Source organism: Gobio gobio, assembly GCF_949357685.1.
Source record: "Gobio gobio genome assembly, chromosome: 13".
Classification (NCBI taxonomy): domain Eukaryota; kingdom Metazoa; phylum Chordata; class Actinopteri; order Cypriniformes; family Gobionidae; genus Gobio; species Gobio gobio.
The window spans coordinates 42,803,105-42,826,757 of record NC_137106.1 but is presented as its reverse complement, the minus strand read 5'-3'; the positions used below and the strand labels follow the sequence as shown (position 1 = coordinate 42,826,757).

At 38.8% G+C, this 23,653-nt stretch overlaps 1 protein-coding gene across 3 annotated transcripts in view; it reads right to left on the bottom strand.

The window, feature by feature from the left end:
• The window catches only part of orc3 (origin recognition complex, subunit 3), a 42,948-nt gene extending 21,245 nt beyond the window's left edge, over positions 1-21,703 (bottom strand). Inside the window, exons 1-12 of one of the 3 annotated variants that reach the window (XM_079833398.1) lie at positions 21,558-21,703; positions 21,369-21,423; positions 21,168-21,259; positions 20,829-20,961; positions 17,146-17,250; positions 16,677-16,825; positions 16,250-16,395; positions 15,461-15,620; positions 15,255-15,368; positions 12,453-12,586; positions 12,308-12,371; positions 7,421-7,537 (exon numbers count right to left, since the gene is read on the bottom strand). In XM_079833398.1, coding sequence (XP_079689524.1) covers positions 7,421-7,537; positions 12,308-12,371; positions 12,453-12,586; positions 15,255-15,368; positions 15,461-15,620; positions 16,250-16,395; positions 16,677-16,825; positions 17,146-17,250; positions 20,829-20,961; positions 21,168-21,259; positions 21,369-21,423; positions 21,558-21,593 — 1,305 coding nt within the window. In that variant the 5' untranslated portion in view covers positions 21,594-21,703. Of the gene's footprint in view, positions 1-7,420; positions 7,538-12,307; positions 12,372-12,452; positions 12,587-15,254; positions 15,369-15,460; positions 15,621-16,249; positions 16,396-16,676; positions 16,826-17,145; positions 17,251-20,828; positions 21,005-21,167; positions 21,260-21,368; positions 21,424-21,557 lie in introns of all 3 variants that reach the window. The other 2 variants (XM_079833400.1, XM_079833399.1) reach the window with 2 other exon arrangements.
• Positions 21,704-23,653: the final 1,950 nt, after the last annotated feature.

The window sequence follows — 23,653 nt, the reverse complement described above, 5'->3', positions numbered from 1 at the left end:
CACTCATCGCTCCGGCCACCCTGGGCGGAAAATAAATGGTGTGTGGCGTGGCGCGTGGCGCCTGAGGCATAATGTTCGCGAAAATGTGTGAGCGCGTTTGAGCGGGCACAACTCTTACGCGTGGAACATGACCGGTTAAGAGTGGCTGTGTGACAGCGCGTGTGGTGGTTAGTCGTGGTCGCAAACAAGCGGACACGTGACCTAACTCTAGCACTCGAGCGGCCGATGGCCGCTTTATGTGAGTGGGGGACACAGGGTTTATAGTGCTTGTGTGCAGGGGTGAACACAGAAAAGTGGGCACATTTACTGCATTTGAAACACATACGGCGCGAGCCGTGCGACCAGAAATAATGCAACTTTTGTGATTTCTCTGGTTCGCCGTAAAAACGGCGGTTATTGACAGGCGAGAAGGCATTTTTGCCGGCTCGTTGGCTGCGTGAAATCCATCTGCAGCAGCCACAGTGGTGGGGGCTGACAGGAAAAAGAGTTTTGACGGTGGTCCGGCCGCGGCGGGACTTAACCGTCGTTTCTCGCCTCTTGCTAGGAGGACTTTGGAGGCTCGGGCTTCAGCGTGATCCTAGGCCGGGGGCCCCGAGGTGGAGGCGGCTTACCACGGCTGGAAGAGCGCGATCTGGGGCGGCCGCTCGGTCTTCTCTGAGACGAAGGGGGCCGCGCTGGGCGCTGCGCGGAGCTCGTTGCTGGCTGGTCACGAGGACGGCGAGCAACGGAGCTATTGCTAGCGCCGGGGCGTCGAGGCAGGAAAAGGTTCATGGCCTGCGTCGTTTTCTGCACTTCGGAGAAACGGTCGACGATCCCCTTGACCGCTGGTCCGAAAAGCCCAGACGGAGAGAGCGGGGCGTTTAGGAAGGCCGCGCGCTCTGTTTCTCGCATGTCCGCGAGCGTGAGCCAGAGGTGGCGCTCAGCTACCGTGAGGGAGGCCATAGAGCGTCCGAGGGCCTGTGCTGCGGTCTTGGTGGCGCGAAGGGAGAGATCCGTCGCGCTTCACAAATCCGTGATTAACTCAGCGTCACAGCATTTCTCGTCCATGTCGCGGAGGAGATTAGCTTGGAGGATTTGCAGCACGGCCATAGAGTGCAGAGCGGACGCAGCTTGACCGGAGGCAGCGAAAGCGCGGCCGATCAGCGATGACGTCACTCTGCAGGCCTTAGACGGGAGGGCAGCCTTTGAGCGCCAACCAGAAGGCGGGCAAAGGTGCGCTGCGACCGCCTCTTCCACCGGAGGGATAGCGTTGTAGCCTTTCTCGGCCGCGCCGTCAACTTGTGAGAGCGTCGAAGAAGCCTGAGACGAGACCCTCGCGGAGAATGGCGCATTCCAGGACTTTGCGAGCTCCTCGTGAAGCTCCGGCAAAAAGGGTGCAGTCCTGGAGGTGGGCGCACGGCGGCGACTGTTTAGGAAGCATCCGTCAAGTCGGTTCGGCGCTGCCACCTTGGGCGGGGCCCATTCGAGGCCTAGCTGCTCGACAGCCCGGGTGAGAAGGCGCAAGAGTTCGGCGTCCTCACCCGCTCGAGAGCGTCCGGAGCCCCGGACTGAAGAGGACGCGGAAGACCAGTCCTCGCTGTCGGAAGCCATGATGGAGCAGCTGTCGGCGCGTTCCGCGGCCGCATCCGCCTCATCCCCGGAGGCGGCAACAGAAATGGCGGCCTGGGGTGGGGGCGGGGAAGGCGAGAGTGAAGCGGGCGGGAAAGGTTCCGGCGAGCTTCTCTCTGCGAGCTCCGGAGTCCGCTGCGAGCGGCGCTTCTTCTTGCGCGGCGTGGCAGGGACTGGAGGGATATCATCTTCGAACAGGACGAGTCGAGCCCGCAGGGTCGACATCGTCAGTTCTTCGCACTCTTGGCATCCGCCAGCGTGGAGTGCGGCGGCGGCGTGATCACGGCCCAGGCAGAGAGCGCAGATCACATGGCGGTCCCCGGAGCTGAGCTGCGCGTGACACGAGCCGCAGGTGGAACGAGACATTTGTATCAACGCTCGGCTCTTTTTGTGAAAAGTGTGACGCAGCGGCGACAACACTTTGAGCGTAAAAGGATATGGGGCTGCCGGATAGCAGAGCAGGCACGGAAGGCTGAAGGTGGCGCGATGCTGCCGGCTTCCTCAGGCGCTGTCCTCTGCTTGCTTGTCTGCGCGGTCACGGCGGCGGGTTCCAGATCCAGCGATGCGAAGGGCTTCGCTGAAGAAAAGAAAATCGAATATGCAGCCCGTGAGCCCTGCTTATATACACGTGGCCACGCCCCACCTGTAGGCAAATGAAGCCAGGTGGGCGCGAAGCGCCCTCATTGGTCGCCACGTCACGCGGGCTCACCGATAGGCTGCTGCAGTTGCCAGCAGAGCAGCCAATAGCACGCTGGAATAGCCTGCTATGGTCTGCCAGGCTGCCGCACTGCGTTGACAATGTTACAAAATTAAGGATAATTTTGGGTTTTTCAGAAATCTCGAAGAAAGAATACTTTCCCGTAGCGTAAGGAACTTACGCAATACGAGAGAACCTCTCGTAAGAGAACTATAGGTCAAAAAACATTTTCGTAAACTGAAATAAAATAAATCATTAAAACTAAACAAAACTGACAACTCTTACTGAAAAAACTAACTGAAATAAAATAATAATTAGCAAAAATAAATATTCGTTTTCGTATTTAATAAGCCCTCTTTACTGTGGCAGAAAATCTGCCCTGTGGCGGTTGAGGGAGTGTCTGTATATGGAGCTACAGCGCGTGAAGTGAGCGGAGGAGATTAACCGCTGTCCTGTGACGCGAGGCATGCAGTGAACACATCGCTAGTCCCGTTCAACAGCTGTTCACAAAGAATGCGTTCATGGTAGTGAAATGGGAAATGACACATGGTAATGAGACGCACGTTGAACTTAAGCTCACTGCTTTTAGAATGCCGTTACATACGCAAGAGTCGCAGGTGCAACAGCAACTATAGTAGCAAGTGCTACTGTGTGTTTGAGATTTCATGTTCGCATAATATTGACAGGCTCAAAGGGGTTATCATTGTTTTTACAAATCATTTACTACTAATAATATCATCCTCCGTGTGGAGACATTTCCCCACAAAGTAGGGAATACCAGGAAACACAAACACACACACACAAACATGCAGACAGCATACACTTCGTTATTTAATCACACTGTCTTCACAACAGTTTGTGTTGGCTGTAGTCAGATGACTTTAGCTGTGGTCACACTGCTAGCCTACATTGTACTACTGAAGAAATAATCTTTAAATAAATAATCTTTTAATTGTTTAACAATATTTAATCTTTAATATGAATGAGTTTGTTTGGAATTTATCATTTTTACTTTCATATTTTTACGTTGCATTTATTTGGTTCTTTGTTCAATCTCAGACCATTTTTTTGTCGTATAGGTCATAGTTTGACTCAAGCTTTTTTGCTTAAAAGGTAAAGACCCAACTTTATGCATGTTTTGTAAGATTCCCCTCTCCGTTAAACATGTTTTGTTGGACTGTCCTGGGTTAAAACAAGAATTCTCTTTTATCAAGTTATTTCACTTAAATCTTATTTAGTAAGATTATGCATGAAAAGGTTTTGGATTTTTTTTATCACAAGTTGATTTAAAAAAATATTGTATATGACATGTGTTTGTTTGCTTGTTTTAATTGTATTTATATGATATTTGTATTTTTGTAATTAAGTTTTGCCATGAATATAGCCTTAGCTGCTGACATGGCATTAAATAAAACAATCTGTATCACATTATTTTATTTATATTATTAAGATGACTGCATAAGAGTAAACTCTAATCGGTGCAAACATTAAACTTTGCTGAAATTAAAAATCTTGATTTGGTCTCTACACTTCGTTCTGGTAACTCTACTAAACTATAATTACTAAAACTAAAACTGAAACTAAATAAATAAAAACTAAATAAATAGAAATGTGTTTACAAAATAAAAACTAAACTAAATCTAGCTACATAATTTATAAAACGAACTAAAACTAAACTGAAATTTGTTGCAAATTCAAAAACGATAAAATAAAAACTAATTTAAAAATGTGAAACTATAATAACCTTGATGCAGACATCTTAATAATAAAAATAAAATAATGGAATACAGATTGTTTTATTTAATGCCATGTCAGCATCTAAGGCTATATTCATGGCAAAAATTAAATTACAAAAACACAAATATCATATATATTCAATAAAACCAAGCAAACAAACACAACAAGTCATATTATACAAGATTTTTTAAATCAACTTATGATTTAAAAAAAAATGTTTAACGGAGAGGGGAATCTTACAAATCATGCATAAAGTTGGGTCTTCACCTTTAAGCAAAAAAGCTTGAGTCAAACTATGACCTATACAGCATACAATGGTCTGAGATTGAACAAGGAACCAAATAAATGCAATGTAAAAATATAAAAGTAAAAATGATAAATTCCAGACAAACTCATTATAGATGAAATATTATTAAACAATTATAAGCTTATTTTAATTTCTTCAGTAGTACAATGTAGGCTAGCAGTGTGGCCACAGCTAAAGTCTGACTACAGCCAACACTAACTTTTGTGAAGACAGTGTGATTAAATAATGAAGTGTGTGTGTGTGTGTGTGTGTGTGTTTCCTGGAATTCCCTACTTTGTGGGGAAATGTCTCCACACAGATAATAATATTAGTAGTAGTAAATGATTTGTAAAAACAATGATAACACCTTTGAGCCTGTCAATATTATGCTAACATGAAATCTCAAACACTCAGTAGCACTTGCTACAATAGTTGCGGTTGCACCTGCGTTGCGCATGAAATGGCGTTCTAAAAGCAGTAGGGCTGCAACTAACGATAATTTTAATAATCGATTAATCTGTTGATTATTCCTTCGATTAATCGATGAATCGGATAATTAAAAAAAAACCATTCATTTCCAATCCTTTATTCAAGAAAAGAACTGACAGTGCAAATTCACAGTGCAAAAAATCTTCAGAAAGTGCACAGGTTGCTACAATAAATCTATAAATCTTTTTTTTTTTTTATAAAGAAAAATACTAATCAGAAAACTTAACAGGATGTTAGAACTTGTTCTCTACACTACACTCACAAACAAAATGAATGGGTTTAGTTAAATTGTAATGCATCAAGAATTTCTCTAAAATGTCCAAACCCATTATATACTCCTGGAGAAAACATCTACTGTATTAACCTATTAATATGAATGATATTACATTTAACCGCTGTGACATATTAAAAAATATTATGTAACAATTAAATAAAACTACTCCTCCTAAAGAAGAACACAATTTTCAATGTCTTATTTTCAATGAATGATATGCATTCTTTATAACAACTTGCATACAACATTCCTTATAGATTAAATATGGATTAAATAATTAATGTATAATAAATATAATGAATCCTTATTAAAACCTAAGAGGTGATTTCCTCTGTCTTTTGTTGTTTGATTAATATTAAGAGCACAAATGGAAGCAGGTTAATGGACTGCTGTCACTTTAAGACCGAATGCTGACCGAAAATGACAATAGATATTAGTCATAGTTTTTGTCATTCAAAGCTGGTTTTAATTTGTCTCGTTTTTGTCTGTGACAAATGTTGTTGATTAAAATACTGACAAATTATTTGTCAACGAAATTAACATAGCAACAGATTGAAAAATTAATGGGCCAAAAAAGGCAAGTGAATAAAAACGTGTCTTTAGTCTTGCAAACTATACCACCCCTGCTTTACTCCTGTTATTAACAAGCTAACGCTAACTTGTCATGCTTGTCAAGCTGGATAACGAGTAAACAAGCACCAGAAGAGCTACTGGAGGGACGTCACGCTCCTCACTTCCAAACGGAACAAAAGTGGGATTTTGTAGTGACTAATGCTGCCTTCACGTGCTATCGGAAATTTGATGATTCCGACTTCTGAAGTCGTGATTACGAGCGCATTGCATTTAAGTTTCAAAATGTGAGGGCGTTCATGTGCAATGTTTACCTAGGAAACTCGTATGATAATTCCGAGACCACGTGAAGGCAGCATAACGTTCCCCTGCTGTTGAACTCCCTTCCTCCTCATCAAGGACTCCAAGATGTTTTCGTTTTAGGTGCTGAATCACCACCGTGGTGCTCCCATGCCATGTCGCGTTGCTTTTTCTGCAATTAACACACTTTTTCGATTTATTCATGGCGCTTTTCGACTGGTACGCTTGGCTCGGGTTGCTTTTCCGCTGCGTGGTACGACAGGTACACGGCTCGCCCGCTTCCACTCTGCTTTGCGCTCAACCGTGCTTTTTTTTATACTCAAACATCTCCGCGTCTTATTGACAGGCATAATAATCGCGCGACACAACGAATCGATAATGAAATTCGTTGCCAACTCTTTTAATAATCGATTTTTATCGATTCGTTGTTGCAGCCCTAAAAAGCAGTGAGCTTAAGTTCAAAGAAGTTCAACGTTAGTCTTGTTACCTTGTGTCATTTCCCATTTCACTGCCACCAACACATTCTTTGTGAGCAGCCGATTAGGACTAGCGATGTATTCACTGCATGTGTCGCGTCACAGGACAGCGGTTAATCTCCTCAGCTCACTTCACGCGCAGTAGCGCCATATACAGACACTCCCTCAACCGCCACAAGTCAGATTTTCCGCCACAGAGAGCTTAATTACGAAAACGAATATTTATTTTTGCTAATTATTATTTTATTTCAGTTAGTTTTTCAGTAAGAGTTGTTAGTTTCGTTTAGTTTTTCATTTATTATGATTTTTAATTTTATTTCAGTTTACGAAAATGTTTTTTGACCAATAGTTTTAGTTTCAGTTTTCGTTTACAAAAATAACCTTGCCGGGTACACACTGCGATTTATAATAGTCCTTCACGATTGTTCCTTGTCAGACTGCATGAACATGATCCCCGCTGTAAGCCATGTCACACTGTAAGATCTCAGTTGTCCTTAAAGTCAGACTGTACGATAGTCAAGGAAGAAAGAAAACTCGTCCAGAGTTTTATATCATCAATCAATGACTCGTTCGGTGACAGTGAGCTGCATTACACGCGGGATTGAAATGGTGGCTACAAAGAAATCTCAAGCGCTCATTTTGGTCATAGTTTGTCTTGAAAAACGGTCGTTGTAGGAGACACTGCAGGATTGTGCGCCAAATCTTCTGAAAATTTAGTCTGAGGTAAAATTTGATCGCAGCGGTCATTAATGGCTGCCAAGGAACATGTCAAACTAACGATCAAAGACTTCAGATTTTAGCCTAGGATCAGAGGAATATTTTAGGATTTGTCAAATTTGTCTCAGACGGCCAAATTGTGGTGAGAAAAAAAATAAAAAAATGCACCCGGCTTTGTAATTACGCATAATCTATTGTTATTACTATTAAGTACATGTTGTACACTGTATGAAAAAAAAAAAAGTGTTGCAAAAAGGTCTACTTACGTGCTTCCCGAGAGGAAACTTAGGCAGTAATGATGTCAAAGAGTGCAGACACTGAAGAACTGGATAGTAATGTTTGTGGTATTTATGGAGGTTTTTCAGTAATTTTTGACATGCATCCTGAAAAGACACAAAATAACAAAAGAAGATTAGTTTATTGCTTCAAACAGGATGCCGCTTTCTGCCGTCTCGGTTTCCTTTCCATGAACTTGTGTTTGGAGAGTCACAATAAATCAAAACTCTCCATATTCTCTAGTAGTTTTTCTCAATGTTAAGTAATGTCTTAATTTTTTACAGTGCTGTATATATGCTTGGCACTGAACTTACTTGGAAAGGGTAATGAATAATAAAGTAACTATTAAGCATTTAATAAAAAAAATGTACAAATTTTATAGTATAATATATATAGTATAGTATATATTTTATACTATATACTAGGCTACTATTTATACTATATTGTATGGGCGTCAGAAGCAAAAAAATGTGGGTGGGTCCTTTAACAGAAACATTTTACTGGAGTAGATGCAATTTACAATAAATATATTTAAATATATCGGCTTGTTTAAACGTCTGGTTGAGGCAGACAAAAAAACGGAAAACTCAATCCTCATCAGCAGCAATAGTGTAGGGGTAAGACACATGGCGTCAAGATTTGACGCAAATTGATCAGCGGTTCAAATCCGCCTTTTGCCAAACTTGCTCTGATCCTTTTTCCCCATCACATATCAGATCGGAAAGGCATTTATTTTCAATGAAAATGAAGAAAATATTAGAAAAGTGAAAATCAAGCTTCTAACGCGTTTAATCAGTGTTTATCAGGGTATGTAAACAGACATGTGCTCAATTAGAGACGATAAAAGTGAGTGGGTCCAATATCACTGGTCTTAAAAAGTGTGTGGGTTGATGCCATCTCCTGGCGAAACACGGGAATTTATTCAATGCACGGCGCGACTCTCACAGTGCATTATGGGTATTCTCTAGCCATCGAGCATACATCAGTTGTAAACTCGTTATTGTGATGCATTGTGGGATTGAATGAGTGCACTTAATAACGTCCACTATGGTTTCGGACACCACTAAATGGCTGTTCCTTCAAATAGTGCCCACAGCTGATTCAATCATCCATCCATCTTTCGAACCGCACTGGTTCAGCGCAATATCATGCATACAGGTATAAATTATCCTTTTTAAAATGATTATTATATTGTTTGATTAAGGTTAAATGCTAGTTTCAGTGGCAGAGTTCAAGATAAATATTTTCATTATTACTGGAGCTGCCAAACAGCAAGCACAAACTGCAAAAACGGCAGCCTTTCCGGCGCACTTAGTGTCCGAAATCACTCACTCGTTTTAGTTTTTGGACTAATGTAGGGAATAGTGAATGAGGGTATAGGGTGCGATTTCGAACACAGCCTAGAAATGTCCAGGCAGGTGAGTTGGAGCTGGTTAGAGCAAAACTCAGGAAATCTAGGAACTTAGTTTGAGACCACTGCTTTAAGTCAAGTAGTATATTTTTCAGAAATGTCTACCTCTACATCCTACGGGTGGGTGATGGTACCAAAATCTATTTTGTGGTTTAGTTATTTCTGTTAATAAGGTTGTTACAATAAATTTGAGATACCATAGAAATTTCACACTTCTTAAAGGGGCACTTCAGTGCTGGGAAGATGAATGTGTATTTAAACTGTGTAATTTATGTAGTAGAAATGTGAAATTATTTTTGAATTTGGTGCCTTCTAGACCGAGAAAAGACAGAAAATGTATTTGTCTCATGTGGATGAAAGACAACAACTCCCAGAATGCACTTGCTTCGCTGCCCTACGAGGCCACTCCCAAAGCCACGGCTATTGGTTATCACTTGCCCACCGCGGCACTGCCCCAACGTCGTTTTGATATTCATAGTAATAAAATAATTTTGTTCAGTTAGAGAATAGACACTACAATTAATCCTCTCGAGTCGGTGGTCTCGCCGGCATGATCGGCTCTCTTTTTTTCTTATCAGTGCCAAAGAGACTCAAATAACTGTCGTTTTTTTATAATTCAGGCAAGTGTTATACATCATTATAATCTGTTAAGTTTCTTTTTTTGTGTACAGTCACAATAAAAACTAAATGTATTGCTTTTTGCAAAATAAAGAAAACAAACATGATGCGTGATCTGCAGCCTCTCTTTCAAAGACATTCATTCAGATAGTCTTCAGAAAAGGACCTCTAGCTTAGTGAATACTTCTCACAAACATGAGACATATGTCTAAAGAAACGCTGAAATGTCAGGTTTTAAACAATGTAAACCAAATCGAAAACAAAGATGCTGTGTTTATGTAATATGGTTGAAAAGTGATAGATGTCAGTCTTTCTCGAGCCACTTCATTATCCGCTAATGCGACCATGCCCACGGAGCACACGCTCTTTCAGATTCAAATACTGACGATCCATGCGTCAACGCCCACACATCAACTCATACAAACATCTAGTGAATCGCTGTAACTTTACTTCAGCTACATCGTTTTGAGATGCGTTGATTGTAAGGTAGGCTTTATTCTGTTAAGTTTATTCTGTTAGCATCTGTGAATATTAAACGCACAAAAACTGTTTAAATATGAATCCTGCTGCATGTCATACACGCAAGACTGTTTAGACAAGATTTATTTGGCCTGTTTCACAGCAATAATGCTTTTATTCACAAATGTCTGCTCAGATGCTATAAATATAGTACCAGTCAAATGTATTTTTCTTCATATTTATGTTTAAATATTATAGCCTAATGTTATTTTTTTTTATTTAATATCAAAGTTTGTTTTATCGAGTTAATATCAAGGTTTGTTTTGTAGAAAGTAAATTTTTTTGTTTTGTAGAAAGTGAATTGTTTCTTTAAAGTGAATTTCATTTTGTATAAATTGTATCTTAATTTTAATTATTTATTATATATTTTTTTAGCATGAGACTACTTTCAAAAACAAAAATAGTAAAAAAAAAAGTAGAAAAATGCTTTTAGTAATTTGTCTTGTTTCTAGTCTAAATATTTAAACATTCTTAAATCTAGATGCATTTATTAGATAAGTACAATTTTCAACTAAATAAGAAGAGCATTTTTGCAGTGTAGTCAAATCTTTTGATCATTTAAAATGTAATAGGCCTTTGTTGACTACATTCTAAATAAATTATTCTGGAGTTCTGTTTTGTAGAAAGTGATTTTTTTGTTGTTGTAGAAAGTGAATTGCTTTTTTAGAGTGAAATTCGTTTTGTATAAATTATATCTTGATTTTAATTATTTATTATTAATTTTTTTAGCACGAGACTACTTTCAAAAACAAAAACAAAAAATTGTACAAAATATTTAGAAAAAATTCTCTTAGTAATTTGTCTTGTTTCTTGTCTAAATATTTAAACAAACATTCTTAATACAAGATGCATTAACTAAATAAGTACAATATATAATATCTCAGTCACATAGGTACCTGAAGCTCATTCCTTATGCAGCTCATTATGCTGGCTATCATGTTCTTTTGTCCTCTCAGGTGATACTCATCATTATTCATTAGATATCACGCCTGCTCACATATGGGCTTTGTGAAGAAAAACTGTCTTACAAATTTTAAATCAGTGATTTGTTTTATGTGAATGAGTAGGCTCAATGATTCTCACATCAGTTTGAAGCAAAAACTCTTGGCAACAACACCCATTATTCAAAAGTCTTGTGGACACATATCTATTGTGTGTTTTGAGGTATTAATTAAAATAATATATATTTGTTTTCTCAAAAATCATGCATAAACATTTTTCTCTCAAAAATACAAGCATGTACATACATGTTGCTTAGATATTATGGTAGCCCAGTTTGTGCTGAATACAGTGTAATTACACTTTTGCCATTAAGGTGTTTATAAGCAACTGAAAAAAACAAATGTCAGAGCATGTCAAAACTTCTAAAGGGCCACAAAACAGCTCAGACTCCTAGGGGTTAAAAACTGAATGTGTCTTTTCAATAAAGTGTGAGGGAGCCGAACGAAAAGTCACGTCACAGACGCAGCAGGAGTCAGATTTCAATCATCACGAGAGAAGAGCTGAGCATAGCCGAAGTATGTGCGGCTGTCATTCTCGGCGCGTGTCCAGTCTGGCGCGTTATCAGATTGCATATGCAAGCTTTTCATGGGAATTCATTGAAAAGTTGAAACACTCACTTTGCTCCGTACCGCTCCATTATGAATGCCCTGAGCAAAATGATGATATTTGCGTCATCGGAGGATTTTTTCCAGAAATAAAATGCATAATTCTCTCGTCTCCGGGGGATATGAGGGGGGAACGTACCATAATTCAAATATACTACCGGGATTCTACTGATACAAAGCTTTAAGCTAAATCACTGAAGTAACCCTTTAATACAAGCGTCTCCAAACTCGGTCCTGGAGTCCAGAGTTTAGTTCCAGCCCCAAATAAACAGACCTGAACCAGCTAATCAGTGTCTAACTACTCAGTAAAGACACTGATTAGCTGGTTCAGGTGTTTTAATTGGGGTTGGAGTTAAACTCTGCAGGACAGTGGCCCTCCAGGACCGAGTTTGGAGACCCCTGCTTTAATACTAACTTCAACATCAGAGCAAAAAATAATAGTAGGCTAAAAAGGCTTTTTTTATTATTATTGAAGACAAATAGTCAGTAATATTAAACAGTCAGTAATACAAGCAATAGGACAAATTAAAATATCTATATTCTTTCAAGCTATTAATGTCAATACCAAGATAGACATTTCTGTGTGTATTTTACTGTTTATGCACATTTCTTAGATTTGTGGTGCATCATTTAGTTACACTCTGTATGTAATCAAAATAAAGAGGAGACACAATTCAGTCAAATACAAGGACTATTGTGGAATAAAAAGAATTAGCAGTTACCTTGACATGTTCATCACTGGTAAGGAGTTCCACTTGCTTCTGGGGCTCCTGAGTCTCCACATACCTACAAAAACATATGTTGTGTAGTTACAGAACTGCTGTTGCAGCCCTTTACTGGAGTGAACATTTGTGTATTCATGTATACCTCATGAATGAGGGTAGATGACGGATTCTTTCCACATTTTGTTGGCTCAACGTCTTGGCACAAAGCAAAGCCTCTTTCTTCTGACAGCAAAGCACACTGAGAGGCTGGCTATTAAAGTGCTCTAACATAGAGAACTGTAAGACAAAAGGTTTAATTGCAGTGCTTGCAACATATTCATATTCTCCAAAAGTATTCTCCAATCCCATTCAACCTCACATTAATAATAATATTTTAGATGCTATAGTAGAGCTACACAACTAATCATTAAATGATCTTGATTAAAACACCCATGCGATCTCATTCCTATTTGACAGATTTGTCTATTGTCTCTGAATATAACGGCATGAGTGAAGCTCAAAGCTTTGTTCACAGAACATGAGCCCATACATTTAAGCCATGAATCGTTTTGCGATCTTCTGGGGCCACGTGGCGCAAAGTTAAGACTGTTTCTTAAGAACTAGTATGATCAACTGGCAGTAAATTAGAGCTAATCAATGTTACTTTTAAAAGATTCAAATTAGACCAATCTTTAATATAACTGACTTAAAGTTATGACAAGTCTTGAAGAAAAAAAATTTGATGACTAACTTGTAAGACCAGTCTAAGCAGTTTATGCAACTGGTCACCGGATTTTCCATGAATTTAACAAAATTCCATGAGTTATTCAATTGGACATGGAATCTTGCTTCTTTTCCTACATCTTCACTCACGTCTGACCTATTTTTGCAGGGGACTGTAAACATTTCTTCCTTTTGTTCACTTTTAAAATATATATAGTATATACACTATATTGCCAACAGTATTGGGACACCAAATCATTGAATTCAGGTGTTCCAATCAATTCCATGGCCACAGATGTATAAAATCAAGCACATAGGCATGCAGACTCCTTCTACAAACATTTGTGAAAGAATGGGTCGCTCTAAGGAGCTCAGCAAATTCAAGCATGGTACTGTGATAGGTTGCCATCTGTGCAATAAGTCCATAGTGTAATTTCCTCACTACTAAATATTCCACGGTCAACCTTTAGAAGTCACCAACTTTCTGCACAGTCAATAACTACAGACCTCCAAACTTTGTGTGGCCTTCAGATTAGCTCAAGAACAGTGCGTAGAGAGCTTCACGGAATGGGTTTCCATGGCCGAGCTGCTGCATCTAAGCCTTAAATCACTAAGTGCAATGCAAAGCGTCGGATGCAGTGATGTAAAGCACGGCACAGACTCTAGAGCAGTGGAGACATGTTTTCTGGAGTGACGAATCATGTTGATCTGTCTAGCAATCCGATGGACAAGTCTGGGTTTGGTGGTTGCCAGGACACGGTACTTGCCTGACTGTGTGCATTGTGCCATGTGTAAAGTTTGGTGGAGGGGGGATTATGGTGGGGGTTGTTTTTCAGGGGTTAGGCTTGGCCCCTTATTTCCAGTGAAAGGAACACTTAATACTTCAGCATACCAAGACATTTGGACAATTTCATGTTCCCAACTTTGTGGGAACAGTTTGAGGAAGCCCCTTCCTGTTCCAGCATGACTGTGCAACAGTGCACAAAGCAAGGTACATAAAGACATGGAGGAGCGAGTTTGGTGTGGAGGAACTTGACTGGCCTGCACAGAGTCCTGACCTCAACCTGATAGAACACCTTTGGGACGAATTAGTGCGATGACTGAGAGCCAGGCCTTCTCGTCCAACATCCGTGCCTGACCTCACAAATGCGCTTCTAGAAGAATGGTCAAAAAGTCCCATAAACACACTTCTAAACATTGTGGAAAGCCTTCCCAGAAGAGTTTGAAGCTGTTATAGCTGCAAAGGGTGGGCCAACACCATATTAAACCCTACAGATTTAGAATGGGATGTCATTAAAGTTCATGTGCATGTAAAGGCAGGCGTCCTGACCTCAACCTGATAGAACACCTTTGGGACGAATTAGTGCGATGACTGAGAGCCAGGCCTTCTCGTCCAACATCCGTGCCTGACCTCACAAATGCGCTTCTAGAAGAATGGTCAAAAAGTCCCATAAACACACTTCTAAACATTGTGGAAAGCCTTCCCAGAAGAGTTTGAAGCTGTTATAGCTGCAAAGGGTGGGCCAACACCATATTAAACCCTACAGATTTAGAATGGGATGTCATTAAAGTTCATGTGCATGTAAAGGCAGATGTCCCAAAACTTTTGGCAATATAGTGCATATAAAAAACTACCCCATCACAGCCCTAAAGCAAAGCGAAAGAAACAGCATTAGCACCTCCTGTGATGGGTTGAACTTTAGAGAGGTTTGGAAGTGTAGGGAATATGCTCCTGCTCCATAGTTTGGGGGTTTGTAGTTCCTAATATTAATTTGATAATAGTACTAACCTGATAATAACAATAATATTAATAATTGTTATTAATAATAAGTATCTTTTTACTCTAGCTGAGATACTGTGAGAAAAAAGGCACTGTGACAAACCTACTACAATGGACAACATTAGTATTGCATCTTTCATTTGCCATGTTTCCTCAGAATTTCCTGTTGTCCACGCCTATCAGGTTTCGTTCTGTTTGGACTTTATTTTCAGCAGATATAGGTTAATTAGTCAAAATGGGTGACACCTGAGCATTTAATTGGCTTATTTCTTCAAAACACTTTTTTTTTTAAATCATGAGGATCTTGGTATGAAATACAACAAAGGCCAAAATAAGTAACACTTCTGTCACCAACATTTAAATAAAATGTATCTAAATAACATACATTCCAACACATGATCAACAAAGAAACCATACACGTGCCAAAATAAAATTTGAAAGAAACTATATTTGTCAGCTCACCTGTAGGCCCTTAACAAAATTTTGAACAGAGAAATCATGGTAGAGGAAGATGCCAACCAGAACCTGAATCACCCGACTGCTGAGCTTGAATGGAAACTGGGAGTTCAGAATTAGCTATGAAAACAAAAAAATCAGAAGAACGTAAAAAATTAAATTACTGAAGTACTAAATGTTAACTTGCATTGCAAATCACAATGGTTACTTACCTTGTCAAAAACAGAAGCTAAATGCTGAGTACATGAGAGAGACTGAAAGACCTCAATACAGAGCAGAGATGAGACAGAGTGGGGAAGCCTGTGCTGGATAGCGCTGGGAGATGTGGCAATGCCAAAAATAAAGATGAATGGAAGCTCCTGGGTGTATCGACTGTAGTAATGTAAAAAAAAATAAAAAAAATAAAAAAGGATTAGGGATAAACAGATGACCATATACAACCGCTTTTCAATTTGAGGTATGAAACAACATCAAATTTCCTGTAAATAATAGTGATTTCAAGGCAGACAAAAGACAGTTGTCATACAATTTTAATCTCCGGTTTTAGGCTTAGTTTCTGTTTAAATGAAATGATTTTACTAGATAAGTACAATATATAATATCTCGGTTATGAAATGGTTTTGCTGTGTCTTCCATTCCATGGGAAACTTTCAAACAACACGGTCAACATGACATGCTGCATATGTATATACTTGTCTGTAAACTGCCTTTGATGCAAGTGTCAAAATGTATTTAAATATGGATACCACATTGTAAAGCCTACAGTGACAACAGCGTAGCTGATAATAATTGAAGCAATTTACTTATGATGCATCATGATGTACATGTACATCATACATGTCCATGTACAGAGGTTGTAAGAATCTACAAAAGTTGCATAAAATAAACAGTCTGAGCTCAATTAATTGAAAGAATTTGCAGTGAAGAATAAAAAAAAAAACTTGCAAGCACTGTAACAATATTATTCTATCACATTTCACATTTCATAAGACAAATCCCACCTGCAGATAAGGATAAAATCCTGTAAAACTTGTGAGTTGAATGCCTCAAAGTCTTTGAAGATCACAACAACAGGCAAGTCATTATTCCGAGGCAAGTCATTATTTTTCAGGTTTTCTTTCCTTTGCGGATAAACTTGGGTGCATTTCTGCAAAAGACCAATTATTCTGAATGTTTAAAGTAGTTCAACACATCAAAGTTCAGAAAATAACAGGGCAGAATCTCTTTCAAACTAGTTTGCAAATTTTAAATCTGAGCCAAGCATTCTAATATTGCTGCTACAAATCACATACAGTACTACTTGCACAAAAAAATGCACAAAAGAAACCAAAGAGCCTCACAAAGGAATGAGGCCTATTCCGCAAGCAGAGCTGCAAAATCTATTCTTTCAGAATATAAACATCTTATCTCATCTTTATCTTCTCCTACCTTGGTAGCAGTCTTGTACCACTGACACAGAGCACTAATAGTACAGTGTGTCCTTTGAAGCAAAGCTGTATCATCCTCCTGTTCTTCGTCCACAGACACTCCTTTTCCCATCAGCTGCTCTAGAACCTTCTGAATCAAGAGCTTCACAGCTATCAAAAAAATGACAAAACTGCAGAATTATTGTTAAGCCCGGTATTATCACGTCTTGATGACAACATGCAAATTCAATTTTTATGCAGATGAGGCTATGCATAATAAATAATTTTGAGCTCAATTTATGGTTATTTTGAGTAGGTGGGTGGAGAAAGCTTGTCTGGTCAATCTTCCTCTAACTGAGATTTATGTGACGCAAACTACTATCTACCTACATTTTAATAAATCTGAAATTGATTGTACATGCTGCCTTTTGGGTTCCTCAATCTTTATTAAAGGTATTACATATGTTCATGTAGGAGAGTTTTATACATACCTGCACATTCTTTGGCATGCACAGACACCAAAAAAGGGGTGACAGAATCTTGAAGAAGATTACACAGACTTCGAAATGTCATGGCATGATCCGGCACATTTACCCCTAGATGACAATAAAAGGTTTTACTAAGGCCTAAAATAGGTGAAGCTAGGAGTGGGGCTACGGAACAAAATAAAACACTCAAAAGTAGGACCATATGCACTTAAAAAATATATATATATATAAATAAATAAAAAAAATAATTCACACATTGCATTTCCTTTCAGCATTCGAGGGAAAAAATATAAAAGTCAAACAGTGACGGAAAACGTCATCAGTATTTAAATAGGCCCAAAAGATACACACAAGGCAGACAAGTGAGCTATTATTTAAATAGGTCTCAAGTTTGGCATCCTTGAGCTAGAAATATGCTAATTAAAACATTAAATGCATAGTTTGGTATATTTGCCCAAAACTGAAAATCTGTCATCATTTACTCACAGTCATGTTGTTCCAAAACTGTATAATTTACTTTATTTCAAATTCTCGTTTCTTTTGGCCATAAATGCACAATCAATGTGACACACAATGCACAAAGTTTTAACCATATTAGAGCGAACATTCAAGCGATTTTAAACCATTAGAGCTCAAGAAGATGCGAAAAAGAACTAAATTCAGAACTTGCACGCTGTTGGGGCACACACAAAGAATTTTGTTCTCTTCTAAACGTCTATTTGTGAAAAGCACGTCTGTGAATATATCCTCATAAGCAGTCTGTGTATTCGGTCTTAAAGTGACAACAGCCTAATATTCCTGCTGCTGTCATTAAAGGGATAGTTGACCCAAAAATTTAAATGACCCCATGATTTATGCCCTGTTCACACCAGGACGATTTTCGCGCGCGTTTATCGCCAACGTTTAACGCCTCGTGACTAAACAAAGGGCGCCAATGTGAGTGTGCACACCGACACGCGTCATTAAAAAAAAATGCCTCGGGTTCGTTTTTTTATTTTGACGCGCCGCATTAAACACTGCCCGACCAATGAGAGCTGCGCTTTTGTTCACGTGCCTGGAGCTGCTGAAGTGACAGTAAAACACGACTTGGTGGCGCTCAAGCACAAAACGGTCTTGCCGAGCACACATTGATACGAAGAAGAAGTAGTAAGTAGACAAAGAAGATGATGAGCAGCTAATGCTGCCTGCCAGTTAGCATAAAGTGTGTGAATGGTTTTGGCCATAGACCTAATATATCTGTGGTTTTGGCAAGCACGTAAATACTGTCTCACTTCTTCTTCTGTGTGACAAGCGAGTGTCAGAAGCGTAAAGTGCCGCAGCACCACCTTGTGTACCGGGAGCGCATCTACTGAATGTGCATGCTCACTCCACGCATCGCCAGTGAAAATCGCTTGGGTGTGAACTAGGGATGTTGATGATTAATCGATGATCGATTAATTGTCGATAATACATTTAATCGATAAAACCTATCGATCATCAATTAATCAGGGTCATGCGTGCGTGCTGCTCAACCGCGAAACATGTACTGTAAATCAGACACGAGGAATAAAGCCGCACCATAGACTGTAAAAAGGGTCTGTGCAGAGCGCGAGGGTGACTGCGTGAGGCAAAAATGACGTTATCGCAGAGTGCCAAGTGGACGAGGCGCGCGCGCAGTCAGCCTCCGGAGGCTCGCACGGCAGAGCCAGGCAAAAGTATAAACAAGGTGAAAATGATGCGAGCACTCTGTTTTGGACCATTTTACAGCTAGAGTGAAACCTTAATCTTGACTACAAGTTTGCATTTGCATTCGCAGCCTTTTGCTTTGTGCAAATGTAAGTTGTAATAGTGTTTATTCTGTGTGGGCCTATCTATAGCGGGTTTTTTTTTTATCTCATATAGGATGCATCTGGTTAAGAATTAATGCAGTAGTGAAGCGTGCCGGTGATCAGCATCAGCGCATGCAGCTCCAACAGCAATGCACTTATACTAAACTTATAATGACTATGATTGGGACTGTCATGTTACATATCATTATAAAGAGAACAATATTGTAATATATCGTTGTGAATTTACTGGGTCTAGTTGGCGTTTTCAGCGCGTTGTTTCAGGAAGAGCGTGTCCACACATTCTGATGCACGCATCTGAGGTGGAGTGGAGTTGGTGACATGTTAACTATTATTCATATTTGATTATTAAATAAGTAATTTAATTAAATGATCAATCACATCGATTCATTTTACAATCCTATAGCCCTTTATTTAGACTAAAAACCCTTTTCGTTTATTTGGTGAGGAACCTGGTGTCTTGAGCAGCATTTGCACACCCTGTCATGCGGTCGGCTATAAGCCACTGCTGTAGATGCATGCAGTGTTAAGGCTAACGATTAATCGATTAATTGATCTTTAATTTAAACGACGATCGATCATGGAAATTTGTGTAAATTGACATCCCTAGTGTGAACACTCAAGACGCGCCGAAAAACGGCACGAAAAACGCTGCCGATAAGCGCGCGCGATATTCGTCCCGGTGTGTACAGGCCTTTACTCACCCTCAAGCCATCCTAGGTGTATATGAAAGCGCAACTGACACGAAGTAGGACGCAGCGCAAGCGTTTTGAACAGCGAGAGGCATTTACACTTTCTTCGCAAGTTGAATACAGAAGGCGGTCTGGTGGAAGCTAGATATTTTACTATATAACGTGTTAAATATGGATATTTTTCTTACACAAACGCATCAATTCACTTCATATTTTTTAACATAACTCCAATTGTATTCGTCTGAAAGAAGAATGTCATATACACCTAGGATGGCTTGAGGGTGAGTAAATCAGGGGCCAAATTGGGTGAATTAACCCTTTAAAAAGTGGGTAGGTCTTGTCCCACCCACATACAATGGTGCCTTTTGCCCCATGCTGGTGAGCAATAGCCTGACAAGCCAGACCCACATCAAGATGTTTGGTCTGGAAACTCACCATTGACAGGGCTCAATCCGAGGGGCGGGATAAACGGTTGTCTGTCAAATTCCCTCTTTACGCAATTGGAAAGCGCCACAACCAACCGAGGCGGAGCTAACGTTAGTTGACAGATTAAACTCTGAATACATCTTCCTTTCTTACGAATGACTTAAGTGCCGTTCTTTGTTCTTTCCTCAAAGAAAAGCTTAACTCCAAGTCTTCCAGAGTAGCGGCCAAAACCAATTTGAAAGACGCTGGTCATCAGCTTCTTTGTTTACCTGTAGCACGCAGAATCTCCGCAACTCCGCTCCGTCATTATGTTAAGCCCGCCCACCGACTCTACACACGCTGTGATTGGCCTGACCAAAGTTTGGTTTTTCCAGCTCTGAGGCCTACCGAGAGTTGCTAGACTACACTCGCGGCAAAATTAATTTTCTGCCGCTAGGGTGCGTCTAGATTTCTAGGCTAGGTGAGCAACCTTATAAAGGTGGAAAGGGGGGTCTTTAAAGACCCCGCTTACCACCTTTAATATATATTTTTTAACAAAATAAACCACTTTTATGATTTATTTTCACACAAAATCTGTTGCTCCATATTTGTCCAATACAAACATATATATTGTCTGCAATCATACACTATGGAAATAGTAAAAAGCAAAAAAAAAAAAACATTCTTAAGGTGTGACTTTAGCCCTGCTGTACCCTATCGTAGAATTAAAACAAGGGCCAATAAGGATAAGAATAGGCCATACCTAGCATTAGAGCGGCTGTGGGGATTTCACTGGTACTCTGTCTCCAGACATCAGATGAGTTGCCGAGGTCATGCTTTTTAATAAACTCGACAAGACTGTCAAGCACATGTTTATTCAACTGATCTTGTATTACCTGTATAAAAAGAAAAACACACACACACACACACACACACACACTATACATTATATATAATCAATAATCTATTGTGTGTATATATATATATATATATATATATATATATATATATATAAATATAAAAGACACAATAGATGATTGAACGAACGAATTAATTAAAGAGATCATTTAAGCGTTTGCAAACGCAGATGAGGAACATCTACCTCTGTGCTCATTTGAACCGTTTCCCACAGTTTCTGACAGATCCTGAAGCGATCGCTTCCGTTATCGTCACTCCCATCCACCAAATATCCTCCTACATGGAGAAAATAAAACAAAATGTTGGTAATGGCAAGTATTTGTAAGGTGACAGTAATGAATAGATTTGTGTTGTTATTATATTTTAGTATATTATCATTACTCACCAACTCCGACATGTCGCTTTCTCTTTTTAGAGGTTGACTTAAAAACAAAACATCCCTGAAAAACACCATCTTTTAGTCTGGATGTGTGTGTGTGTGTATGTATATATATAATAAATGTATCATTATTCTCAAAAAATGCTATTAATTTAGCAACCACGGGAGGATGAACGCAAGTCTGCTCAATATTACCTTTGACACTGATGAAGTTGTAGGAGTTTCGCTCATTTCTGTTCTTCAGTAACTTAGTGGACAAACTTCAATAACACAAACACCACGCGTTTATTCTACCGCTCTTCCTCTTCTTCGTGTAATTCTATGACGGTCGCTAAACCATCGTTGGGCGTTTTACTGCCACCAACTGTATTGGAGTAGCGCTGATGCAATAAAGTCATGGCTAGAAGTACAGAAATGACAGTAGAACTATGCAATACTACAGGTTGCTAAAATAGACCTGCCTGATTCTTCCTGCATTTGTAGTATCTGGTGTATAAGGGTCAATGATGTGGCGTGTCAATTCTGGTGTTCAAAGCATAGCCTAATCATAATAATACAAATATAATTTTTTAAATGCACTATGATCAACTCCCCCTCTTAATTACTCAGATGAGTATTCATTATAAATAATTAATCTTTAAGTAACTATTGAGCTCAAAAGTCCCAAAATACCATTACGGGTAACTGTAATGTAAAAAAAAATATTAATACAACTAAAATCTACTTGGGTATAATTGCATTGATGTTTTCAATGATACCTGGGATAATACTAAACTCATTTACATTTTTGACAGAAAGACTTTTGTTTTCAAATTGTGATTCATCTAATGACCATTTTGGACCATAATGCATTTTGGTATGTCACATGAGATAATACTGTATCAAAAAGAAGAAGGAGCAGAAAACATGTGCAAAGGCCAGTAAACGTCTCTTAAAATGTTGATATTTTGGCTTTTTTGGTCACTGGTGAACTTTGTTGCAATGTTGTTTTTATGTTTAAATTACCATAATGTTAATGTTACATCTTGAAATTAAAATATTATTTTAAAAAGTGAATATATATGAGGATGGTTTTTATGGTAATCGTGAAAAATATTGCGGTATGTCCTGGCGTCTAACAGTAGGCTATCACTTCGGCTAACAATGACACATGCAATTAATGTAACCCATATGTTAGATTATACCAAATATTATTATTTTTTTTATTTTTTTTTTGTCTGTCATTGAGTTAAGGATAAAACAAGTCTTATTTACTTTATTGGAAAACATTTTAAAAATTTTCAATTTTTTTCTTCCAATTTGGTTCCGATTTTTTTTGTTATCAGAAGCCAAAAATGAGCCCATGTCTATATGAAATCCCAAACTGATTATATTAATTGTGATTAAAATGTAGTTTTCCGAGCACTGGATATCAGTACATTTGTATATACCAAAAATGGTAGAAATGTAATTTAATTCATTATCGTTACCCAGGAATGACATTTTCATGGGGGGGAAAAAATGGTTAATTACATTCTTAAAATAAAGAACATTGTCATTACATTACATACACAACACTCTAATAAGTATAGAATTTTTCCTTTTTAATGGGAATTTTTCCTTTCCCATTAAATCCTTATCCGTCATTCACCTATAAATAACTCAATTACCAGACATTCAGTTATTTGTTTATTTGGCAAGCCTATTTATTTGAACTATTTGTTTATATCAGCCATTTATATAACATATTTCTTATTGGCTAAGAAATAAAATACACCGCTGATCAATATTCTATCATTTGTATTCTAATATTTTTTTCCTATATTATCCTAATTTTATGATTGGTCTATGTACTACAAACACGTGTGCATAAGTCATTATGGATTTTATAATGTAATTAAAAAAAATATAATCTATAATATAATCCCAGAATAAGAAAATATACGTTACAGTTTCTGTACTGTAATAAAGGCTGTCAATTAGCTCTGCATTATTCATATACTTCATTGTTATAAACAATACCCCGAGATGGCTTAAAAAAACACACATAAACATTATTTTTTTCATTCTTCACGCAGGGCTGCAACTCTCATCAAGGGCGTCTTAATTTGAAGGATCCTTGTTAGTCTTCGTTTCACGTCCTTCATTCAGCTCATTCGCATCAAGTATCCTTTGCGTGCAGATAACATATACGTCGGCACTGAGCTTGTCTGAGTTTATTGTGAAATGTAAGACAAAAATTATGTTTTCGGAGATGAAGGCATAGATATTATTATGTTTGGGTGTAATTTAAATTAATCACTAAACTGCCA